Source organism: Crocodylus porosus, unplaced genomic scaffold (assembly GCF_001723895.1).
Source record: "Crocodylus porosus isolate Cpor-Errol unplaced genomic scaffold, CroPor_comp1, whole genome shotgun sequence".
Classification (NCBI taxonomy): domain Eukaryota; kingdom Metazoa; phylum Chordata; order Crocodylia; family Crocodylidae; genus Crocodylus; species Crocodylus porosus.
The window spans coordinates 18,782,722-18,806,181 of NW_017728915.1; the positions used below are offsets into that span (position 1 = coordinate 18,782,722).

A 23,460-nucleotide genomic window follows, 5' to 3' on the forward strand; every position below is an offset into this window, starting at 1 on the left:
CCCTCCCCCCAATTTAAACCAATTCTTTTTTCCTTTTCTTCCTTTTATCCTCATTTTATCCTGGTCTTTCTGTTTCAGAGAGAAACCCTGAAAAATTCCTGGGTTTTGTTTTGTTTAAATATAAACCAAGAATGCACAACAATGCATATCCAGTAGATTCTTTACATTTACATTCTTTCCTAGAATACTGGAATGCATTCTTAAAGTGGCTTTCCAATAACATTTTTACATTTGAATATTGCCTTTTCTTTAAGCCAGTAGAGGCATATCAATTAGCATAAATTTTGCCTGCAAGGATTTTGTCACATACGAATGCTTCGGATATGAGTACTCAGGATTAAATTTTTGTAATGACATGATATTTTGCAAACCATATTTTTAAGGAAACAAAACTTAAGTGTGCAACAGCTGTAAACTGGGACCTCCACATACATAAGGAAGAGTGAATATCTCAGTCAAGACTTGCCAGAAGGCTAAGAAGAAAAATAATTACTAGCAGTCTACTTTTACTTTCCCTTTAAACGCTTCTTTTGTTTCCCTTTTTAACAGATTTATTTGAGATTCCTGGATTACCAAATGGAGCATTCAAATGAGTGCAAGAGAAACTTTGTTGCAGTGTATGATGGAAGCAGTTCCATTGAAAACCTGAAGGCAAAGTTTTGCAGCACAGTAGCCAATGATGTGATGCTGCAGACTGGAACAGGAGTAGTCCGGATGTGGGCAGATGAAGGTAGCCGACTGAGCAGATTCAGAATGCTTTTCACTTCATTTGTGGACCGTAAGTAGATTCTGAGCTGCCTACCCCTTGGCATATAGGTGCTGCATGTAATTAAGAAAAGGCATCAGCTTTGTGTAATAGGAGTGGTAGGCATAATAACAATTAATGTTGTTTCTTTGTTCCCTCTGATATGACGAGGAAAATTTAAGTGTTCTTGTTTTTGCTCGCTGGCAGAAAAGGCACTATCACAGAATCTCATAACAACTAGCCTCAGAACTGTTACTCCTTCCGACAAGGAGTTCTGCAGGGTCTTGCTTCTGAAGATCCTCTGTGCCCCCCTCCCCCCACCTAATGATTTAAAGTAGGCATTCCCAGTTATAATGCCTTTAGGGAACATAATTGTACTGGACAGTCATAGAGAGTGAGGTGGTTTGTCATGATATGTTAAAGACTTTGTTAAGGACAGGACTGTGAATGCTGTTCTTGAGGTTCTCTTCAGATTGCATAAACAGTATTATAGGGATGTTCACAAGGCTCATAATTTAAGAAGTGTTTTTAAAAGTATGTTTTCCTCTGAAGATGTATCTAGCAGACAGGCTAAACTTATCAGCTTGTTCCTACTCCTTTGTGGATATAGCTTGATGTCACAATTTAAATTCTTTGAAATAACCAGCAGGCTAAGAAGCATAAAAGTGACCCAAGCTTGGAAATGCAGAGCAAGCTTGGAAGGGTAGTATAAGAAAGCTAATGTGGAACCTGCATAAGGCATATCTGTCACCTGATTTTAGCAGACTCATTCTTCCAATTTGCTGTACATTACATTTCCAAAAAATTGACCTGAAAAATAAATGTGCATAGTATAGTTTTGTTGGTATAAAAACAAGCAAAAATGGCAGCATTTTCATTTCTCTGCTTTGTCTTGGATGGGATTATGCTCAGTGTCTAACAGAATCTTTCTCTTGTCTTTGCTCTGATTGAGTTTTCAGTTTCTGAAGGATACCCACTTGTACACCTCTTTAAATCTTGACACATCACTTTTAAAAGTTTAAATGGTCTGTTTAAGAAGACAGAATCTATTCTTCTGTTTCATAAAACAAAGCTTATAAAAGTTACACGTTCACATAGAAAAATATTTCATGGCAAGTAGATTTTTATAGCAGTGGTGATTTTTAAGATGATCTTAGTGCTATTTTATTAATATGACACTGAGAAACAGCTACAGATATTAAAGAAATATCTGGAATATAAATACAAAAATGCCTTAATTTTATCATAGGGATTTAATTTACTTTTGACATTGGGCGCCGACATGTGGACAGAGGAAGGGCAAACGCACTTTACTGGAAGAAGCAATGTGTTAGTTTGACCCAGGTCCACAGCATCTGTGTAGATCAAGTGTTTCAGCAGCGCTTTTTGGCGCTTTTATCTAATGGCTGATTCAATCAGCTAGCAGATACAATTGCCAACCCCCCCCCCCACACACAGCCCCCCACCCCAAGTGCCTGATCTATACAGATGTTGGGCAAGCCAGGTCCAACTAATTCAGTGCCTCTTCTGGGCATATACTGGGCTCGGCACAGGGGCAGGCAGAGTTTAAAGTAAAGCACTGGTTTGGGTGGGGGGTGGGGTTTACATCTGTAAGTGGCCATTGTGACTTTCCTTTTTCTGTTACTAGCAGTATGAAATTCTGGCTGGCAGTCAAAATTACAAAACTGTCTTGTTTTCTTCACTTCATTTCTTCCTAAGATACCACCATTAATACCAATGATAGGGCTTGTGACACTGTATTTTAGTGTTGAATCTAGAAACTAAAGAATATCTTGAATACAGGGAAAATGGACAGTTATTTGCATTTTTAATTAAACAGCACTCTAAAGTGATAAACAGCTCTAAACATACCTATTCCTTCCAAAGACAGGATCTTAAATTAACTCAGCAAGTCTGCAGAAGTGCGTGTAGTTACTGTTGTTTGTCTTCCAGGTTAATTTTTCTCCTCAAAAGAGAAGAAACTGATTCAATAAAAACATGATGCTGAAAAACAGGCATTTCAAGTTTTCCTTTAAAACAGTTTTCATTTAAAAAATATCCATTGATAAGCATAATTCCATGCACAAAACAGTGAATTTTTACTTATCCCTTTTTCAGATCATTAGGCTATTTTGTCTTTTCTACCTTGCTAATGATCTGTAATCATTTGAATCCATCCATGAAAACAATATTTTTAAAAGATTTACATAAATTAATTCATTCTGAATGACAGTACATTTCATGCCAACCCAGTACAGATTCCAGCTGTAACTGTACCAGCCATCTGAACGGGACAAGATGAAACTGAATGAGTTTTGTTTTTGCCTTGATTCAGCACATGAATACCATTACACACAAAGAACTACATTATAAGAGCAGTATTAATAACGGAAGTTGAGCGTTCCACCCCAGTTTGGATCAAGTCAAACAGGGAAAGTGCAGCCTTGTCTTTGTAGCCCTGGACTGGCCCTTGCTTGGCTGTTTTGTGTCGACAGAAGATGCATACTTTGTGAAGGGATATCACGTGCAAAATCCACTAAGCAGTACAGGCTGAGAAACCTAGCCTAGCTCACTGGGGATGAAATCTTCAGAAATTCTCCACAGAAGTCCTAGTGCATGCCAAGCACAATTTCTTCAGTGACTTGTAGCTAAATTGTAGAGGACTTTCACAGGCATGGCAAAAGAGTAACCCAAGGCAGTCACCTAGGAAGGAACACTTTGGCCCATGGGGGTTTAGTTTTACAAAATTATGAGAAACTGAAAGCAGGGCTTTAAAAAGGACTGAGTTAAGCAATCTTAGTAGTTGGCAGTGTGATCAGCCCTGCCTGAAAAAAGGATAAAATTTTGGGATCATATTTCTAGGTGCCAGTTTGTCCCTGCAGTGATGGAAAGTTGCAAGAAATCTTCCCATCTTAATGATCTTCCTTGCTTCACTAGCAGACAATCCCATATTAGGGTTAGAGGGAAAGGTACAGCCCATGTTTCCTATCCATGTTTGCCTAGGGGTCTAAATATGCCAAAAAAAGAAGAGGCTACACAGAGAAGTCAAGGTTCTATTCCTTCTCTATACTGGACCATCAAGCTTGGTGGGTCCAGGAAGAGAAACAACCCACCCAAATGTATGAGCATATGGGCACCAGTAATACTGCCAGGGGTGACCCTGAGCAGATCAAGAGCGACTACAGGGCTCTGAGTGCAAGGGTGAAAAGGATGGGGACACAGGTAGTATGCTCCTCGATCCTTCTAGTCAAGGGGAAGAGTCCTGGGCAAGAGTGGACACGTCCCGCAGATCAGTGTTTGGCTGCTCAGGTGGTGTTGCCAGCAGGGATTTGGCTTCTTCTTGGGATGTTGTTCCAAGAAGCAAGATTGCTAGGAAGAGATGGGATCCACCTGATGGAGAGGGAAAAGCATCTTTGCAGATAGGCTTGCTAACCTAGTGAGAAGGGCTTTAAATTAGGGTTGCCAGAGGATGGAGACCAAAGCCCTGAGGTAAATGCGGAAGCAAGTGGCCTGAAGGAAGTACAAAGAGGAGGGGGCAATAGGGGAGGCCTCCTTATTCTTACTGAGAAAGTAGGGCAATCAGCTAGTTACCTCAGATGTCTATACACAAACACATGGAGCCTGAGAAACAGAAAGAATTGAAAGTCCTCTCACAATCAAGGAACTATGACATGATTGGAATAACAGACTTGGCAAGAGACTTCGCATGACTGCAGTATTGTCATGGATGGGTACAAACTATTCAGGAAGGACAGGCAGGGGAGAAGGAGGAGGAGGAGTTGCACTGTATGGAAGAGCTATATGTCGCTTAGAGCTCCAGTATGAAACTGGAGATGAACCTGTTGAATGTCTCTGAGTTGTGAGGTCAGAGGGGAAAGCGGCAAAGGTGATGTTGTGGTAGGTGTCTGCTATAGACCACCAGGAAGATGTGGTGGGTGAGGCTTTCTTCAAACAGCTAGCACAAGTTTCCTGTTTACAGGCCCTGGTTCTCCTGAAGGACTTCAATCACCCTGACATCTCCTGGGAGGGCAGCACAGCAGTGTGCAGGTATTCTTAGTAAGTTTTTGGAGAGCACTGGGGATAACTTCCTGGCGCAAGGGTTGGAGAGACCAACCAGGGACCATGCTCTTCTTGTCCTGATGCTCATAAACAGGGAAGAATTGGTGGGGAGGTGTAAAAGTAGATGACAATTTGGGCAGTAGTGACCACAAGATGATCAAGTTCAGGATCCTGACAAAAGGAAGGAAGGAGAGCAGCAGAGTACGGACCCTGGACTCCAGAACCGCGGACTTTGATTCTCTAAGGGAACTGATGGGCAGGATTCCCTCGGATGCCAGTCTGAGGGAGAAAGGAGTCTGGGAGAGCTGGTTATATTTTAAAGAAACCTTTAAAATAGGTTTCTTTAAAAGGGCAGAGGAACAAACCATCCAGATATGCAGGAAGAATAGCAAATACAGCAGGCAACTAGCTTGGCTTAGCAGAGAACTCCTCAGTGAGCTTAAACACCAAAAGGAAAAAAGCTTAAACACACAAAGCTTACAAGAAGTGGAAGCTTGGACAGATGACTAGGCAAGAGTATAAGAATATTGCTTAGGCATGCAGGGATGAAATCAGGAAAGCCAAAGTGCAACTGAAGTTGCAGCTAGCAAGGGACATGAAGGATAATAAGGACAGTTTCTACAAGTATGTTAGCAACAAGAGTAAGTTCAGGGGAAGTGTGGGTCCCCTACTGAATGGGGAAGGGCAACCTAGTGACAGATGGGGAGAACAAGGTTGAAGTACTCAATGCTGTTTTTTACCTTGGTCTTCACAGGCCAGGTCAGCTCCCAGACTACTGCACTAGGCAGCACAGTTTGCAGAAATACTGAGCAGCCTTCAGTGATGAAAAAACAGATTAGGGATTCTTTAGAAAAGATGGACATATACAAGTCCATGAGGCCAGATGCAGTGCATCCGAGGGTGTTGAGGGAGTTGGCTGATGTGATTGTAAAGCTGCTGGCCTTTACCTTTAAGAACTCATGGTGATTGGGGGAGGTCCCGGACAGTTAGAAAATGGGCAAATATATTCCCTTCTTTAAGAAAGGGAAGAAGGAGGATCCAGAGAACTACAGACCAGTCAGCTGCACCTCAGTTCCTGGAAAAAATTATGGAGCAGATCCTCAAGGAATCCATTTCTAAGCACATGGAAGAGAAGAAAGTAACCAGGAGCAATCAGCATGGATTCACCAAGGACAAATCATGTCTGACCAACTTGATTGCCTTCTATGATGAGATGACTGGCTCTATGGATGTGGGGAAGGCAGTGGATGTGATATACTTTGACTTTTGGTACAGTCTCCCACAGCATTCTTGCAAGTGTGCTGAGGAAGTATGGGTTGGATGAACAGATGGTAAGGTGGATAGAAAGCTGGCTGGATCATCTGGCTTATCAGGTAGATCAAGGGTTTGAGGTCAAGTTGGCAGCCGGTATCAAGTGGAGTGCCACAAAGGTTGGTCCTGGTGCCGGTTTTGTTCCATATCTTTGTTGGCAATCTGAAAGATGGGATGGAGTGCACCCTCAGCAAGCTTGTGGATGTGACACCAAGCTGGGAGGAATAGTAGATGCACTGGAAGGTAGGGCTAGGGTTCAGAGAAAACCTAGACAAATTGAAGGATTGGACCAAAAGAAATCTCATAAGATTCAACAAGAACAAGTGCAAAGTCCTGCAATTATGACGTAACAATCCCATGCACCACTACGGGCTCGGGACCAACTGGCTGAGCAGCAACTCCACAAAAAAGGACCTGGGGGTTAAAATGAATAATAAACTGGATATGAGTCAACAGTACCCTTCTTGCCAAGAAGGCTAACAGCATACTAGGCTGCATTAGTAGGAGTGTTGACAGCAGATTGAGGGAAGTAATTATTTTCCCCTATTCTGCATGATGGTAAATTGAAGATATACCAACAGATCTGTTGACAGAAAAACTTTTTACAGAACAGCATAAAGCAGAGTGTGTTAGATTTTTGTTAAAGATATTATTGCATCTTTAACTAAACAAGAGTTAATCTGTCCTGAGTCTTTTATTTAATCCCCTCTTCCAGCCTCTTTAGGATGATACATTTTATCTGTTTGTCTGTGTTCAAATATAAGATCTCTTAAAGAGATCTTTCTAGAATCACCCCTCCTGGCCTTTAAAAAAGCATTGAACCTTGCTAACCTTATCAGCAGAAGCAAACTTGCTATGACCCAAACCACACTGAATGGTTCCAGACAATGCCAGGATGCCAGCACAAGAAATGTAAAACCTACCAACACATCTCCACCAGTCCCACAATAATGACGCCATACCCCACATGTAGGAGAACCCAAACAACAACTACATACCAGAATGAATGCAAACCAAAAATCCATCAAAGACAAAAATATCTAACTACCTGTGAGTGCACATTGCTCACAAGACAATCACTCCCTCTAACCTCTCGGTTCTAATCCTCAAAGGGAACTTACAAAAACACCTTTCATAGCCAAGCCTACAAACTTCATTTTATAAATCTACTGGATTAAAAAAATCATGGACTGAATATAGACAATGGATTTATGACGCATTACAACCTGCATGACATCTAAAATACCAGATAACCTGCCTTTTAGCTAACAACGTGCATTCCTTCACACTTTTCCCTCCCCTCCATTTCTACCCTCTGTCTTCCAAACTTCCTTCCACTCACTTGCATCTTCACAGACATCGATTTACCCTAGGTTCTTTTCTACTGTGGAGACCTCAGAACAGCAGCAGTCTCCCAGTGCCTTAGGAAGGGTGCTTGTGCCTGAAAGCTTGCAAAGAACTTTTTCCAACTATTTAGTTGATTTAATAAAAGATATCCCATTCTACCCAAAGAAACTTGCTTTCATATATATGATGTATTTTTCTTGCTTTGAACAAGGGGGACACCTGGCACAGCTTTACGAGCACTCATGGTGCTCTGGCAAGGTGCCAGAAGACTGGAAAAGGGCCAATGTGGTTTCCATTTTCAAAAAAGGGAGGAAGGAGGACCCAGGAAACTACAGGCCCGTTAGTCTTACCTCAGTCCTAGGGAAGCTCTTTGAGAAAATTATCCAGGATCACATCTGCAAGGGACCAGCAGTGGGGATCATGCTTAGGGGCAACCAATGTGGGATCATTAGAGGCAGGTTCCGTCAGACCAACCTGGTGGCCTTCTACAAAGAGGTCACAAAATCCTTGAATGCAGGTGTCACGGTGGATGTAGTCTTTCTGGACTTTAGGAAGGCTTTTGACACTGTCTCATGCCATTCTCATTAAGAAATTAGGCGACTGTGGCATCGATGCCTACACAGTCAGATGGGTTGCAAATTGGCTGGAGGGCAGCACCCAGAGTGGTGGTGGACAGGTATTTTTCAACCTAGAGGGATGTGGGCAGGGGGGTCCCCCAGGGCTCGATCCTCGGGCCTGCGCTGTTCAACATCTTCATCAGCGACTTGAACAAGGGGGTGAAAAGCACCTTGTTCAAATTCGCAGATGACACTAATATGTGGGGAAAAGTGAGCATGCTAGAAGAGAGGGACAGGCTACAACTAGATCCAGACAGGTTACAGAGGTGGACGGATGAGAATAGGATGGGTTTCAATAGACAAGTGCAAGGTATTGCACCTGGGGAGAAAAAACCATCAGCATACCTACAGGCTGGGAACTCCCTTCTCATCAGCCCAGAGGCAGAAAAAGACCTTGGAATCATTATTGATTCCAAAATGAACATGGGCTGCCAATATGAGGACACGGTCAGTAAGGCTAACTACACCTTGTCATGCATCCACAGATGCATCATGAGCAGGTCCAAGGAAGTGATTCTCCCCCTCTGCAAGACACTGGTGAGGCCACAGTTGGAGTACTGTGTCTGGTTCTGGGCGCTGCACTTCAAGAGGGATGTGGATAGCATCAAGAGGGTCCAGAGGAGGGCCACTCGTATGATCAGAGGGCAGCAGGGCAAGCCCTACGAGCAGAGGCTACAGGGCCTGAATCTGTTCAGCCTCCACAGGAGAAGGCTGAGGGGGGATCTAGTGGCTGTCTACGAACTGGCCAAGGTGGGGACCAGCAGGCTATGGGAGAGTCCCTGTTCCCCCGAACCCTACCAGGAATAGCAAGGACTAACGGCCATATGTTGACTGAGAGTAGATTCAGACTAGATATCAGGAGGCGCTACTTCACGGTCAGGGCGGCTAGGATCTGGAACCAACTTCCAAGAGAAGTGGTGCTCGCTCCTACCCTGGGGGTCTTCAAAAGGAGGCTGAATAATCACCTAGCCGGGGTTGTTTGACCCCTAGTATTCTTTCCTGCCTGTGGCAGGGGGTCAGACTTGATGATCTACTTAGGTCCCTTCCGACCCTAATTTTCTATGATTCTATGCGTTGGTGAGGCCACATCTTGAGTACTGTGTCCAGTTTTGGGTCCCTCACTACAGAAACTATGTGGACAAGTTGGAGAGAGCCCAATGGAGAGCAACAAAAATGGTGAGGGGGCTGGGGCACATGACTTCTGATGAAACACTGAGGATCTGGGCTTAGTCTGGAGAAGAGGAGACTATGGGGGGATTTGATAGCAGCCTTTAACTACCTAAAGGTTGGTTCCAAGGAGGATGGAACTAGACTGTTCTCAGTGGTGGCAGATGACAGAACAACGATCAGTGGTCTCAAGTTGCAGCAAAGGAGGTTTAGATTGGATATTAGGAAAAACTGTCTCACTAGGAGGGTGGTGAAGCACTGCAGCAAGTTACCTAGAGAGGTGGTGGAATCTCCATCTGTGAAGGTTTTAAGACCCTGCTCGATTAAAGCCCTGGCTGGAATGATCTAGTTGGGGATGGCCCTGCTTTGAGCAGGAGGTTGGACTAGATGACCTCTTGAGGTCCCTCCCAACCCTAATTTTCTATGATACCATGGAAAACCTTCTTGAAAAGCAGATAACTAAGGAAGGGACTGTGCTTTGAGGCACAGTTCTTCTACTAGCCACAATGTAGGGCAGCCACTAAGTAGCCCAATCTGGACCAAAGTAACAGCCTCTTCAGGCTAAAAGTAAATCTACAAAAAGGCACCATCCTCTCTTAATAGAAACACATTTAAACCATCTAAAGAATGAACTCACATTGGTTGCCCCTAAGCATGACTATACCTGTCGAATAGTATTTGGCTATGCTTGTTACTTAGTGTCCAGTCAAACCATATTTCAGCACGGGAGTAAACTATTCGAAGTACCATTATAACAAGAGAATTATAAGGTGTCCCACATACCATAAATACTGCTTGAACTGAAACATGTTATGAAAATAAGTTTGTTTTACAGGATAATGAAACAGATTCTTGGTGGCCTTTATATGTTTAGAAGAGCCTCCAGAAATTTGGCAAGGTCATCAAGCAAATCCCACCCCTAAAGAAAATTCCTAAGAAATTATTGAGAAGAAACTATGTCTGCATTAACTATGAGATGCCAGGGCATTTGAAGCATTGCATCTTCAAAGCAACTTTCATTCTGTTCATTAATTTCTTCTTAATTCTGCATGGGGTCAGTTTTTAAAGTTTAAAAGATTCTCTCCCCACCTTTTGCGGTAACCTCCATGATACTCAACTGACCTAACTTGGAAGAATAAAGATCTGAGCTTCCCTTTCCAGGACTGAAACCCATAGTCCCTGGAATTTCAAACGGTCTCAGTTTTAAAAAAATCCAGAAAAGAAAAGACATGGAAAAATGTTTCAAATAGGTTATCTGAGTATCTCTCTTAAAAATACAGTATAAAACAAAATCAAATGTCATGTTTTATAACCGGCCTCAAAAGGAGATGGCTAAGAGAAAGTACCAAAAAATATTCATCTTTCATTAAATTCCTGAGCTGCTGTTATATCCCATAATTCTTCACACCTCCAAGAGCATTTAGTTCTATTCAACAAACAGTCTCTTTTGCCTTCCTGAAAGTAAATCTTGCTTGAGTGGTTGATTATTATCTTAGCAGGTGCCTTACTAATCTTCCTGTAAATGCCTGCCTTACATCTTAGCCTGCATAGCAGAGCTGTAGTCAAGGAAAAAAAACCACATACAGGTATTAGAACAACAGCCATCTTGTATGCCACCTTGTAGATATTTTCTTTTGTCTCTTAATTGAAAGAGGTCTTTTAATATTTGTTCTAGTCTGACCTTGTCAATAGTTTTAAAGCTATACTTTATACTCAGTAAAAATTAGATTATCACCCACTCGTGTATTGAACTTAAAAATCTAGTCAGGTTGTCTTCACCATATTGTTAGTTTGCCTAGAGTTATCCCATATTTCCAATCTAATCAGCAGATTATATGTCACAATAATGCTACATGCTCCTCTTTCTGAGTATCTGAATGACTTAATTTGTGTCTACTTGTAATATTCTATGTTTAATATTATTCAGTTTTATCTCCATGTTTTCAATCAGAATAGTAGATCTAGTTTCATATTCAAAATGACTATAGTTGTATAAGTATCAGATTTGTCATTCAGTCTTTCTCAAAAGGCATGTGCAGATGTGTTTTTGGCAGTTGATTTCAGCAGGGTAAAAAAAAAGTTCTTTCCTAAACAGCTGCAATTATAAGTGTAGTTAAGTGAAATAGTTAAAGATGCAGTCAGAGTTCCAATGGGAAACAAACTCTGGGGCTTTATTCTTTCTTTCTGCCACTTAGTGACAGAATGGCTAGGTTTTCGAAAGACCTAAGGACACTACTTCTCTCCCATTTCAAACAATCTGGCACTTACTAAGATGCCTAAATGGAAGCAGAACTTTGTTAAAAATCTGATCACTTATGTTAGTGCCTGTTAGAAAAGTAGGGTGTTGAATTCTTGAAAATTATGCCTGAAATCAAACTAAATAGTAAAGAGAAAACAATGCATAAAGTGAAAGTTGCTTTGAAAATAAAGTCCTTCAGAAAGACTGAAGCTAAAAGAGATTTTCTCCCTGGGTCTCTTTTTAGGAAAACTTAAAACTAGTGAACACAAACTGCCTCAGTTCAGCACTGTAAGGATTAGGATCATGTGCAACAGTACAGAGGCAGTAGATAAAGATAAGGTAATGTACTCACCTGTGAATAAGAGTAGCTGTTGCTTTGTGCTGGACAGAATTGGAACTTTAAACTGTGCACCACTACTAGAACTGTGCGAAGCTTTGGTAGCTGATTCAAATCGGAGGGGATTCGGCCTGATTCGGGGACTGAATCCGAATTGAATCGGGAGAACAAGTAAAAGCTCCAAATTGATTTGAAGCATACAAATCAATTCAGAAGAGGTTCAGCCAATTCAGAGATTGGGCCATTGACTAAACAGGCAGCTGACAGCTGCCTCCAGCTGGTAAGTCTGTTGGGGTTGGGGGAGGGAAAGGGTGTTCGGGAGGGAGGGATTGGAACAGGGGCTCGAACAGGCTGCCCAGCTGGGGTGGGGGACGTGTTACTTGGGGAGGGGGGTGCAGGATGTGGGTGCAGTAGTGTTGGGAGCAGAGGCTCTGCCCTGCTGCTGCTTGCCCAGCTGGGACACTGCTCACTCAAGGAAGAGGTGGGCAAGCAGCAGCAGGGCATAGTCCCCACTCCCAGCGCTGCCGTGCCCGCATCCTGTGCCCCCCATGCCAGCTGGCAACCGGTGGCAGGGGAGAGCCCCCGCTCCTAGTGCTGATGCGGGTGCAGCAGCATTGGGAGCAAGGGCTATGCCCTGCTGCCACTTGGAGCAAGCCACACCTGCCTCACACCCCCACCCCCTGCTGGCTGGGCAAGCGGCAGCAAGGTATAGCCCCCACGGCTGCCCCCACCAGGGCAGAGACAGGCACAGCTGGAAGAGTCACGGGAGAAGGCCCCATGGTTGCCCTGCCTGGCCCCATCCCCCTCCCGACATTTAAAAAAACAAAAAAAAAAGCCCTGCACTCACCAGCTCTGGTGGTGGCAATTGGGGGGCCTCTGAGGGCTCATGGCAGAGCCCCCACCTCACAGCAGGAGGCAGCAGGGATCACCCTTCCCCCCCACTTGGCACCCACGCAGCAGCTGCCCTATGGTGCAGGTGCAGCATAGCTCGGCAGGGTACTGCACACTGCCTGGGAGCTGGGGTGGCTCCACGTGTAAGATGGAGCCCAGCAGCACTTGGCACCAGTGGCCCCAGCTCCCGGACAGCACACAGCACCCTGCCGAGCCACACTGCACCTGTGCCATTGGGCAGCTGCTGCACTGCGGCCATGAGCCTTCAGAGGCTGCCCACCCAGTCCCAGCTCCCAGCTCTTTGGCAAATAAAAAGCCTGGCACTCACTGGGGGGGGGGGGACGATCCCTGTTGCCCCCACTGCCCCAAGCTGCACAGGGAGGATCTGCCATGAGCACCCAGAAGCCCCAATTGCCACTCCTGTAGGCGGTGAGTACAGGGCTTTTTTTTTTTTTTTTTTTTCCAAAGTGCCAGGACTAGGATGGGGGGCTTCTCCTGCAGTTCCCTCCACCCGGGGAGAGGCAGGCACAGCCAAAGGAGCCACCGGGCTGTGCCTGCCTCCCTGGCCAATCTGAATCACCGAATCTCTCTGAATTGGTGCCACATTTTCCAAAACTGATCCAAATCTCTGAATCGGCCAAATCGGAATCAAATACTTCCCTATTCACGCAGGCCTAACCACTACCTCTGGATTGTCATATTTTTGTTATTCAATATACAAGTCACTTCCAAAAATATGGAAATTTGTTGCATGCAATATTGCATTTTTGATGTAGAGAAATGGAATGGAAGCTTCATGCTATGGGGAATGTCAAAAACAATGCAGACAGAATGTTATATTCTGAGAACAGATACTTTTATACCTTTCATATATATATTGTAGAAGTGTAAAATACTTGTTGGAAATCATGAAGAAATAAATTTAACCAAAAAGTCTCCCTAACAATATGACAATAGCAAGAGGCAGTTCCTTTAATCCCTTGTTAGCTGTAACAGTAAGGGCCTGAGCTGAAGAAGACCTGAGTGAGTCATCTCTCTCAGTGAAATTCCAAGTGGCTACGCTACAGCTGTGAAATTACAGGCTACTTTTTCCAGATGGTTTGATGCTATTCAAGGGGTTTCCTTTAATCTACATCCACATGACTTGAGGTCTACTGTGTAAGAGTGAATCTCTTTCTCTGAACTGTCTAATGGTTGTAGCAAGGATGTTCTTTGTTGAAAATGCCTTGGTATGCGTTCCTGATAGAGGGATGGGAATTCTCAGGAAAGTGGAGGATTAATTCTCAGAGTCTGCTACAACTGAACTTTGACCTTCATTTTGTCTTCTGCTAAGTATACATAATCTATTTCACGAAGAAACACATTGAGCAATGGTACTGGAAGCAGTATAGCCATGTTAGTACAGTGCAGTGCTCCACTAAGCTAATTGGTCATGCTGAGAATCTGGGTATATTAGCCAGGGAACAGCATCATGCTAACACAATTATATTCCTGTGGTACCTGAAGTATCTGCCCTAGGTATCTCTTGCATACCATGGCATTAAGCAGAGCAGGCATGCCCTTTGCAGGATTCTGCAAAGTGGTCTGGGATGCGAGTTCTTCCTGACTTCAACAGTTGGGTTATATACAACATCTCTCTTCTGGTTTGAACATTTCAGAGCAGGGTTTTGAGTGTGATGCACCTCTGGTACTCTCTAAATAGAGACAGTATGCTTTTCAGGTAAGCAATGTGCCTTGGGTGTTTGGAAAGCATTTGGCATATTTTGGATACCAATGCAATCTAAATAATTAGTATGTAATTCATAGGGGCAGTATAGTGCATTTTATTTTCTAAAGACTGGTATTAAAGACTATGGAAGCTTGCTTCTATCATAGATGTCAGGTGTCTAGCTCTTCATACCAACCAGTTTAAGTAGTTGTATTTTGTTTGTGTTATACCTGGCAACCACCCTACTGGGAACATAGGCACTACCTAATAATAATCAGTGATGTGCAGAAATACTCATTGCACTTGAAAGCCCACAGTCAACAAAAAATAACTGAATATACATTTGCACTGTCAGAGTTCTTGCCAGTACTGACTTTTTTTCCATTTCTCTTCTGCAGCTCCCTGCCCAGGCAGTACTTACTTTTGCCATAGCAACATGTGCATCAATAATTCTTTAGTCTGCAATGGCATTCAAAACTGTGCATACCCTTGGGATGAAAATCACTGCAAAGGTGAATATAGTACTAAATGTAACCTTTATGATGATTGTCAGTTTGCCTTTCATTTAAGAAAGTCATAAAATATCTTTTCCTACAAATGTGCTGAGGATAGCTGTTCTGCTAAACTCAGGGAGATGTTCCAAATTTTTAATTTAAAACCAAGAGGCCTATAACTGGGTTGAAGAATGATATTCCTGCCCCTGTAATTAAATATCTCATACCCTTAGCAAAGTATATTTGAAAGTTTAAGCAGAATGTTGGCCTACTCTGAAATATGCTTCTGCATTTGCCAGGCTTGTGTCATCATCTGTTCCTAAACCTTTAAGCTTTTGCAAGGAAAAATCTTTGGTGTTTGAAGAAGACCTTTTATTAGCACATGAATACAATATAAATGTAGTTACAACAGCTGTGCAAGCACCTTTTTCAGGTTTGTGGCCAAACTGAATGAAAATATATAGTTTCAAGTTAACTTGAAACCAAACATTTCTGTTTTCTTTTCTGCCAAAACAAAATAAACACAACTTGTTTTGGGTCAAACAGTATATCAGTTAAACTGAAACAAATAATTATCTTTCATAAATTTTAGCTCAATTTCAAAATAAAACTTTTCAAAATGAGAAGTCAAAACATTTAAAGAATTCAAGAACATAAGAAATGCCATTTGCTGGGTCAGACCCCAGGTCCATCTTGCCCTGTGTCCTGGGTTTCCAAGTGGCAGAGAAGGGAGGCTGAAAGGAAGTGGGAACTGGGTGTGACCAGGGTGTTTTCCCACTGTTCCTCGCTGGCTTGCTGCCTCCGCATTTAAGATCTAGGAAGTTCTGAGTCAGAGGCTGTATCCCTAACTCCTGTGCTCAATAGCTACTGATGCCCCTTTCCTTCAAGAATTTGTCCAGTCCCTTTTTTAATCTAGTTACTGTCAGCTTCCACACGCATCGGGTGGCAATGAATTCCACATTTTAATGGCACGCTGCATAAAAAAATGTTTTTATTCATTTTAAAATTACTACCTAGTAGTTTCATTTTGTGACCCCTAGTTCTTGTATTATAAGAAAGAGTAAATAAATCCCTATTTACTTTCTCATCACCATTTAGTATTTTGTAAACACTTATCATGGCCCCCCTCAAGCTCTTTTTTCTATACTGAATAGACCTAGCTTCTTTAGTCTGTCCTCGTATGAAAGCCTCTCCATGCCCCTAATCATCCTTATTGTCAAAGTTAAAATATTTTCAACTGGAACTATTCACTGAAATCAGTATAAATGAAATTACTTTAGGGTGACTCAAAACTACATATTTTGACAAATTATCAAAAAAAAAAAAATTACCCAACTCCAGTGGCTACTATATTACAATGTCTCTCACAATATAGTGTATTTCTAGTTTATATTTTTTATTTAAACATATTAGTGGCTCCCAAGTTTCCCACATAAAATAGATTTCCTCTAACTGAAGTCTTGTCTGTGCTAGTATTGTATATGACAGAACAGAAACTGAAGTAACTTTCTGAGATCTATTTTCCTTGACTACAAATGTTTTTCCGGAATGTACATTTTGTCTAGATTTCTTCAATTCACAAATCCTCAATAGTATTTCAAGATGAATTCCTTATGAAACATATAGCAACCAGATAGAGACTGCCTTTCCCGCATTTTTAAACTATTATCTTCTGAACTAAACTACCCATCATATTTTATCTTTAGATATGATGGCTAGGGACAGAAGTTACACACCAGCTGGTAGAAGTGATCGGAAATAGGTTCAGATCTGTAAAACGACAGACGTTCAGGGCACATAAACCTTAACTGACTTAGGTTAACTGATTTAGATTAGGTTAGGTTAATTAACAGACTTAACTGATTTAGGTTAAATGAGTTTATTGAACTCCTGTCCCAGATCCCCTCCAGACTCAAGTTAACTCATAATCCCCCAGCATCCCAGGATGCTTTACACCTCCCCCACAAACTCTCCCCCTACCCTCTTACAGGGTGGATGGGCTAGGTTTGGCCTAAGCTGTCTATTCCAGCCAATCAGGAAGGACCCCCCAGCTTCTGGACTGAGCCACTGCAGGCATGTGGCTGCATTTCTGGAATCAAAATGAATGCCTGTTCACTTGCTTATCAGTTCAATCTATGCAGCTTAGACTAACCTGCGAAGATTAAATCGATTCAGCCGTGGGCTTTTTGACTGTCTGTACTTAGCCAATGAGAATTTTCTCTCTCAATTTTAATACCTAGCACCAGAACAAATGATGGAAGGCATCAGGTACTAGATCCCATAAACAACGTAGGCACCTAAAGTAGGACTAAGATGGAATTGAGGCATCTGTTTCCCAAAACTTTAAGCCCCAAAATCCCTGGTCAGATACTAATTGATCCTGGTGGTACTTAAATTCACTAGGGCTGCTTGCAGACATTAAAAAAACAAAACAACAAAAAAGCAGTGCTTTAATTTAAACTCGGCACAGTCCTACATTGATCCCAGCACATGCCCAGAAGAGGCAGTGTGTTAGGTGGACCTGAGCTAGAAGTGAGTTTGCCCAAAGCTAGGAGGGCTGAACTCAGTGCTGTGCAAAGTGCAGCATGCCAAATTATTATTGGGGAATTTTAATGTGTGGCACACCAAACTTTTTGCCATAGTTTTGAGAGGAAAAGAGGGTGAGAGAGAGAGGAAAAGACTCTGTGTGTGTGAGAGAGAGAGAGAGAGTATGTTAGGGTACCCACGTACCCCCTGCCTGTGTCTCATATACCCCCAGGGGTAAGTGTATGACAGGTTGAGAAACTATGCCCTAAACCATCCAATCTGGTTGGCATGCTAAAAAAAAATTTAAAAAAAATACCCTCACACCCCAAAGCCAACAGGATTGGGCTCCTCACAAAATTCAGTAGCAGCTACTTACCTTTAAGATGGTGGAGCTAGAGGTGCTGTCCACCTTTATTTTATATTAAATATCCTAGTGGTTAGAGCTCTTATTACACAAGATGTGGGAGACCTGGGTTTAATTTCTTCCTCAACCACTTACATCTCTCATTTTGCAGGAGAGTGTCCTAAACACCTAGCTATAGATCCACATGTTTGGGGTCATTCTGAACCCCTCCATGCAGCCAATGAATACAAGAGTAATTAGAGTAAAGAACCATGATGCTGTGGCCTTGTGTCTAAGGGGACATTAGGTTGTTAGATAAAGGGTGGGTAGCACCACCTTCTCCTATTTCTCTACCATTTTTGGCTGTGTTTTAAAAGAAAAAGGAGCAATCCCTACTCTTTGAAGAAATGGTGCTATGCCATGGATCCTGAATGGAGAGAGGCACCTGTCTGTAGTCCTAAAGCACCCAAGTCATAGAGACAGAATTTCAGATATTGCTTTGTCCTTATTTCCTGTTAAGTAATTCCATGCACCTCCCTATTCAGTACAAAGGTTTTTTGGATTGCCTTCTGCCCTGTAACAAGTTGTGGATGCATTCTGGCAGCCAGACATCTGAAAGTTTGGCACTGTTTCATCTACACATGGCCTGTGGCACCTAGCAGTTGGGTACCCAAATTCTCTCTTAGACCACATCCTAAATAATTTGACTGTTTTCCTTTGAATATTGTATTCTATCCATGCACATTCCTTTAGCAAGTCAGGACCAATACTTTTTCCAGAGTAAAATGTTATTTGAATTTTTGGGTTCTAAATAAATATTTTAAGTGTGAAAATTGATATAATCTGATACTGCCATCTTGTGTACCTTCATATGAAGTGCTGCAAAGCATCTGTTCAAATGTTTTTAACTGATCTTACAACATGGGCTGTTACAAAACCTGCAGTGAAATAGATATGCTGTAGGTCTAATTATACAACTTGCTGTAGGTCTAATTATACAACTTCCTAACGAAGTAAAGAAAAGTGTATTTTAAGGACTGCATAAATTTGGCATCTGGAGAAGTCCACTGATATCACTAAGACTGTTGTCAGCACAAAGACTGGGCCCTTTGAGTTCAACTTTTATTTGCTAAGAATGATATAAAGTTAAATTAATCATAGGGTATGTTAATCTTACAGTGTCAGAGGGCATGTCTACGCATGCCCCTGACTGCACAGTTGGTACTGCGCAGTCATTTAGTACTTGCTTTAGTTAAAGCGAGTACTAAATTACTGTGCAGTACCCACTGGTACAGTGCAGTCCCAGTGGTTCATGGGTAATTTTTGACTCTACTGCATAGTAGCAGTGGCACCATGGTTAGCGCCTGCTGACACTGCGTTGCTGTGGAGACAAGCTACGTCGCCATAGCTCATTGCTTTGGTGATGTAGCATCTTGTGTAGATGCGCCCAGGGTGTCTTGAATTCTTGCTCTTCTATGGATGTAGGGCCATTGAGTCCACAGATACTATGCTCATATCAGTGATTTGTACAGAGCCTGCCCTTTGTTTTAATATATTGTAAAGTATATTAACATATGACTGACTGCTAATTACTGTAAGTTAGTGTAAACATAACATTATACCAAAATATTTCTAATAAGACATTTCAGACAGATTCACATCCATCTCTTTCTCTCTTTCTGCAGAAAAGAAAAAAACTGGACTGTTTGAACAAATCACCAGAACTCATGGAACAGTCATTGGCATTACATCAGGGATAGTTCTGGTTCTTCTTCTTATTTCAATTCTGGTCCAAATAAAGCAGCCCCGCAAAAAAGTTATGGCTTGCAAAACTGCTTTCAATAAAACTGGTTTCCAAGAAGTATTTGACCCTCCACATTATGAACTGTTTTCATTAAGGGATAAAGAGATTTCTGCAGACTTGGCTGATTTATCAGAAGAACTTGAAAACTACCAGAAAATGAGACGCTCCTCTACTGCCTCTAGATGCATCCATGACCATCACTGTGGCTCTCAAGCCTCCAGTATAAAACAAAGCAGGACCAACCTCAGCTCCATGGAACTGCCTTTTCGTAATGATTTTGCACAACCTCAGCCAATGAAAACATTTAACAGCACATTCAAGAAGAGTAGTTATACTTTCAAACAGGCCCACGATTGCCCTGAGCAGGTCATAGAGGATAGGGTGATGGAAGAAATTCCTTGTGAAATATACGTCAGGGGACGAGAGGATGCTGCACAAGGCTCATTATCTATTGACTTTTAATCTCCTACCGAAGGCGATATTGGTGTATATATGGGTGTGGGGGGGGTATATACACACACGTCATACATATATGACAGTGTATATACAAAAATATGTACCATATGCGGTGCGTTTGGATATACACACTTTTAGCTTACTGTATCCAACACCATTTTTTTACAAAACAAAGTCTTCATAACCAGTGGTGGACTTCTTCCTACCTTCCCAAGCCATCCATCTAGTTGAACAACAAAGCTGCAAGGTTTTGCATGGGAATCATCAGTTAAGGATATTAATAAAAATTACTAATAACTGATCACTGAAAACAATGACTAGAATCTTTTTCTCCCTCCACTCTGTATCATTTTCCCTTCTTTAAATATTTAGTTTTCAAGTCAAAATTAACACTTGATTTACTTAAGTAAAGAAAAGTGGTTTATTCAACACATATTTTGACATAAATGTCTTAATGTATTTGTCAAGTTGCAGCTGGAATTACAGTGCTGAGTGCCAATTAAGACTCAGTTATGTTACATCCATCTGCTTCATCCTGACTAACTTTTATATTGCCTTTAATTACTAGTTCTTAGTCTCTGTATTTTGTGAAACATGTGAAATGGCTTATTGCCTTGAAGAGTAAGAATATTTTGTTTTAGTTATAGTTATTTTTTGGTGCGTTTGAGAATATGGCCTTTGCAGCTTGTGGATGCAATCCTGGAATATTTTTCAAATTTTCAACATTTATTCTTATAAAATGGCTTCCTTTCAGGAAGGTCTGTGATTTAGTATACAGTGGGCCAGATTCTACAATGTGTTACAGTCATACAGTTCCATTTAGTTCACAGCTGTAACTGAAGCATAATTTTGGTTATTGTTTTCCAAGTAGTTCTAGAAATAGATTGTATTTTTGTGGTTCTGTACATCTGCATCTGACAGCAATCCCAGTCCTGTTGTCCTTGTATATCCAAACTCCCCTAATTAACTCAGTTCTGGGTACTCTGGGTTCATTCCCAAACTGCATAGGGAGTATAAGAGCAAGCCCACTATATGTTAAGTTTTGAGATCTGTGATGACTAAGGTGGGAGAAGCTGGTAGGGACAAGGAGAAATCCCAGAGTAATTGCATTTAGCCTTTAAGACTTCTTATTTAAGACTTTCATTTTTCTAGCGCTTGTTTCCATCTTGCAAAATTGCACATTTCATACTTTTTTTTTAACCGTGGGTTTGATCTCATTTTGATCATCTTTTTATGGTATGACACAATTTATAACATAGGACTATTCATTGTGGGGTTTTTAGACTTTTATATAATTTGATACTGTACAGACTGTTTATTAAATTGGGATTTAACACCTGTACAGCACATTTATTTCAGCATCCATGGTAGTGGCGTTGAACAACATGTGTGAGTGGTACACTGTAATTTGTAAAGAATACTTCATATTATTTCTACATTAGCCCCTTTCACTCCCTAGTTTGAGTTTTTATTTTGGTATTTTGTTTTAGAGGGAATAGTGTTCTTTCACTAAATGTGACCTTACAGCTCTCAATCACTGGACACAACCTGTATTAAGAAACTTACATAAAAACAAATTATCTCAAAAGGTTCTTTTGTTGAACTGATTGCAGTACAGAAAATGTTTCGGTTGCTGAGAGTGGACACAAACACTTTTTTTTTTGCTTTTTAAAATGAAAATATAAATGAAATTGTGACTTAAATTGCTGTTTCCCACTAAGGTTAGATAGGGAAAAAAAGCAAAATGCTAATATCAACAATGCTTACTCAACAGTGGTATTTGTGCCACGTTTACCTTTTGTGCTTTTGAGAAGTTAGACACCCCAGTGGCCAGCTGCCATTTAAAAGCAGGATTTGCTTCGTATTTCATTTGTGAATGAAGTAGAAAAGAAAGCCTATGGCTATCAGCTAGTAAATATGTAGAAGGGACAATTCTGGGTTACTGGAAGGTGCATAAGGAAGCCTCTAAATTTTACATAGCTGATTTATCATGACAATGAAGGTGAATGCCATATGGTTAACTCATATTTGATACCATTGGTTCTGAAATGCTGCAACCATTTAGAAAGAGGTAGGCAGCTATGTTAGTCTAAAGTCAGGCAGAAGAGGAGTAGAGTAGCACAAGCTTTTGGGAGCAAGAGTTCATTTTATGACATGCCACAGGAAACTTATTACAAGAAAAGCAAGGAATTGCCCTCCTTTATATAAAATACAATGATCACCAGGCTGGGTACAAAGAATGAGGGAATGTTACACATATTGCCTATACTTAATAAATCCAAATATAAGGAAATAATGGAAAGAGTTATCTCTGACCTACAAGGAAACTCTATATGGACTCTTGCCAAAGTTAACATCAATTTTATGAATGAGAACAGAACATCTTACAAGTCTATGAGGCTTTTATATATTGTAAAGGCACCTCTGTCAGCTACACAAGTCCTTCTGACTCAGGAAAACAAAGATTTCTTATTCTCAAACCAAATTATTCTTTTTTTTTTTTTTTAAATCATACATTCTGTTTGTTCAACTCCAGTGATTATTGTATTGCTCACATAGTGTACTACACACATGTTCAGTTTACAGTGCACAAATGGTACTAAGCTCTGGTACCTGAAAAGATGGAACTGAGTTGGAACTAGAGTCGGGGACGTGAAACAAAGCAATTTGTATCTTTTGGAAGGTGCAAGCATTTTATTCAATTTTGATTTTTCTGCATTTCAGCCTCTGTATTTCAAATTCAAATGGACTCAAAGCAAAATGCAGTTAAAGCCACTTATTTTCATATGGCGTCAACAAAAATTCATATGTGTGCCCTAGGTTTCCTCATAAAGTCTTTGAATCTTTTGCTAATCAATAAGCCTCCTCATTAGGGAGTCGCAATGAAAACAGGTAAGACTTCTAACTGTAACTGTTTAGGTCTGTTAAAATTGTTTAACACTATATGTTAATCATAGGATATAGCGGTACTAAGGGGCTTTTAAGTTAAAATTGTTTTGTTTCTTCTCAGTCCATTACTGATTTCAACCTGATTGATTATTTCATCAGTTTGTGCTGTAAAAGCTGATATCCAAGGTTTTTGTCCCTGTGGTCTCTTCCCCACAACCTGCCTGTCCCTATATGGGATAAACTTTAAAGATGTGCTTCATTGTGGTAGATAGTCTGGTCTCTAATGTGATAACTGGCATCACTGTACAAGAGGAAGGCTATTTTTATTCAGGTTCTTCTGCTGCCCTCTGTTTTGCAGAATCAGCTTAACAAAATCTGTTTTCCATCTGCTTCACATACTACTTACCCCAAACGTCTCTGACCTCTCCACTTGCTCCCTGTCATCCAGCTACTGTGGATAATCCAGTATACACCAGATAAAACAGTTTAATTTTCATAAGCCCATGTGATCCTATAAAGTCAGATTT

At 41.3% G+C, this 23,460-nt stretch overlaps 1 protein-coding gene across 6 annotated transcripts in view; it reads left to right on the plus strand.

The window, feature by feature from the left end:
- NETO2 (neuropilin and tolloid like 2) overlaps window positions 1-21,621 on the plus strand; it is a 49,015-nt gene extending 27,394 nt beyond the window's left edge. For 5 of the 6 annotated variants that reach the window (XM_019535782.1, XM_019535779.1, XM_019535777.1 and 2 more), the window contains 3 exons: window positions 550-778; window positions 14,820-14,933; window positions 19,470-21,621. In XM_019535782.1, the coding sequence (XP_019391327.1) occupies window positions 550-778; window positions 14,820-14,933; window positions 19,470-20,050 (924 nt within the window). In that variant the 3' untranslated portion in view covers window positions 20,051-21,621. The remainder of the gene's footprint in view (window positions 1-549; window positions 779-14,819; window positions 14,934-19,469) is intronic. The other variant, XM_019535780.1, reaches the window with a different exon arrangement.
- The last annotated feature ends 1,839 nt before the right edge of the window (window positions 21,622-23,460 follow it).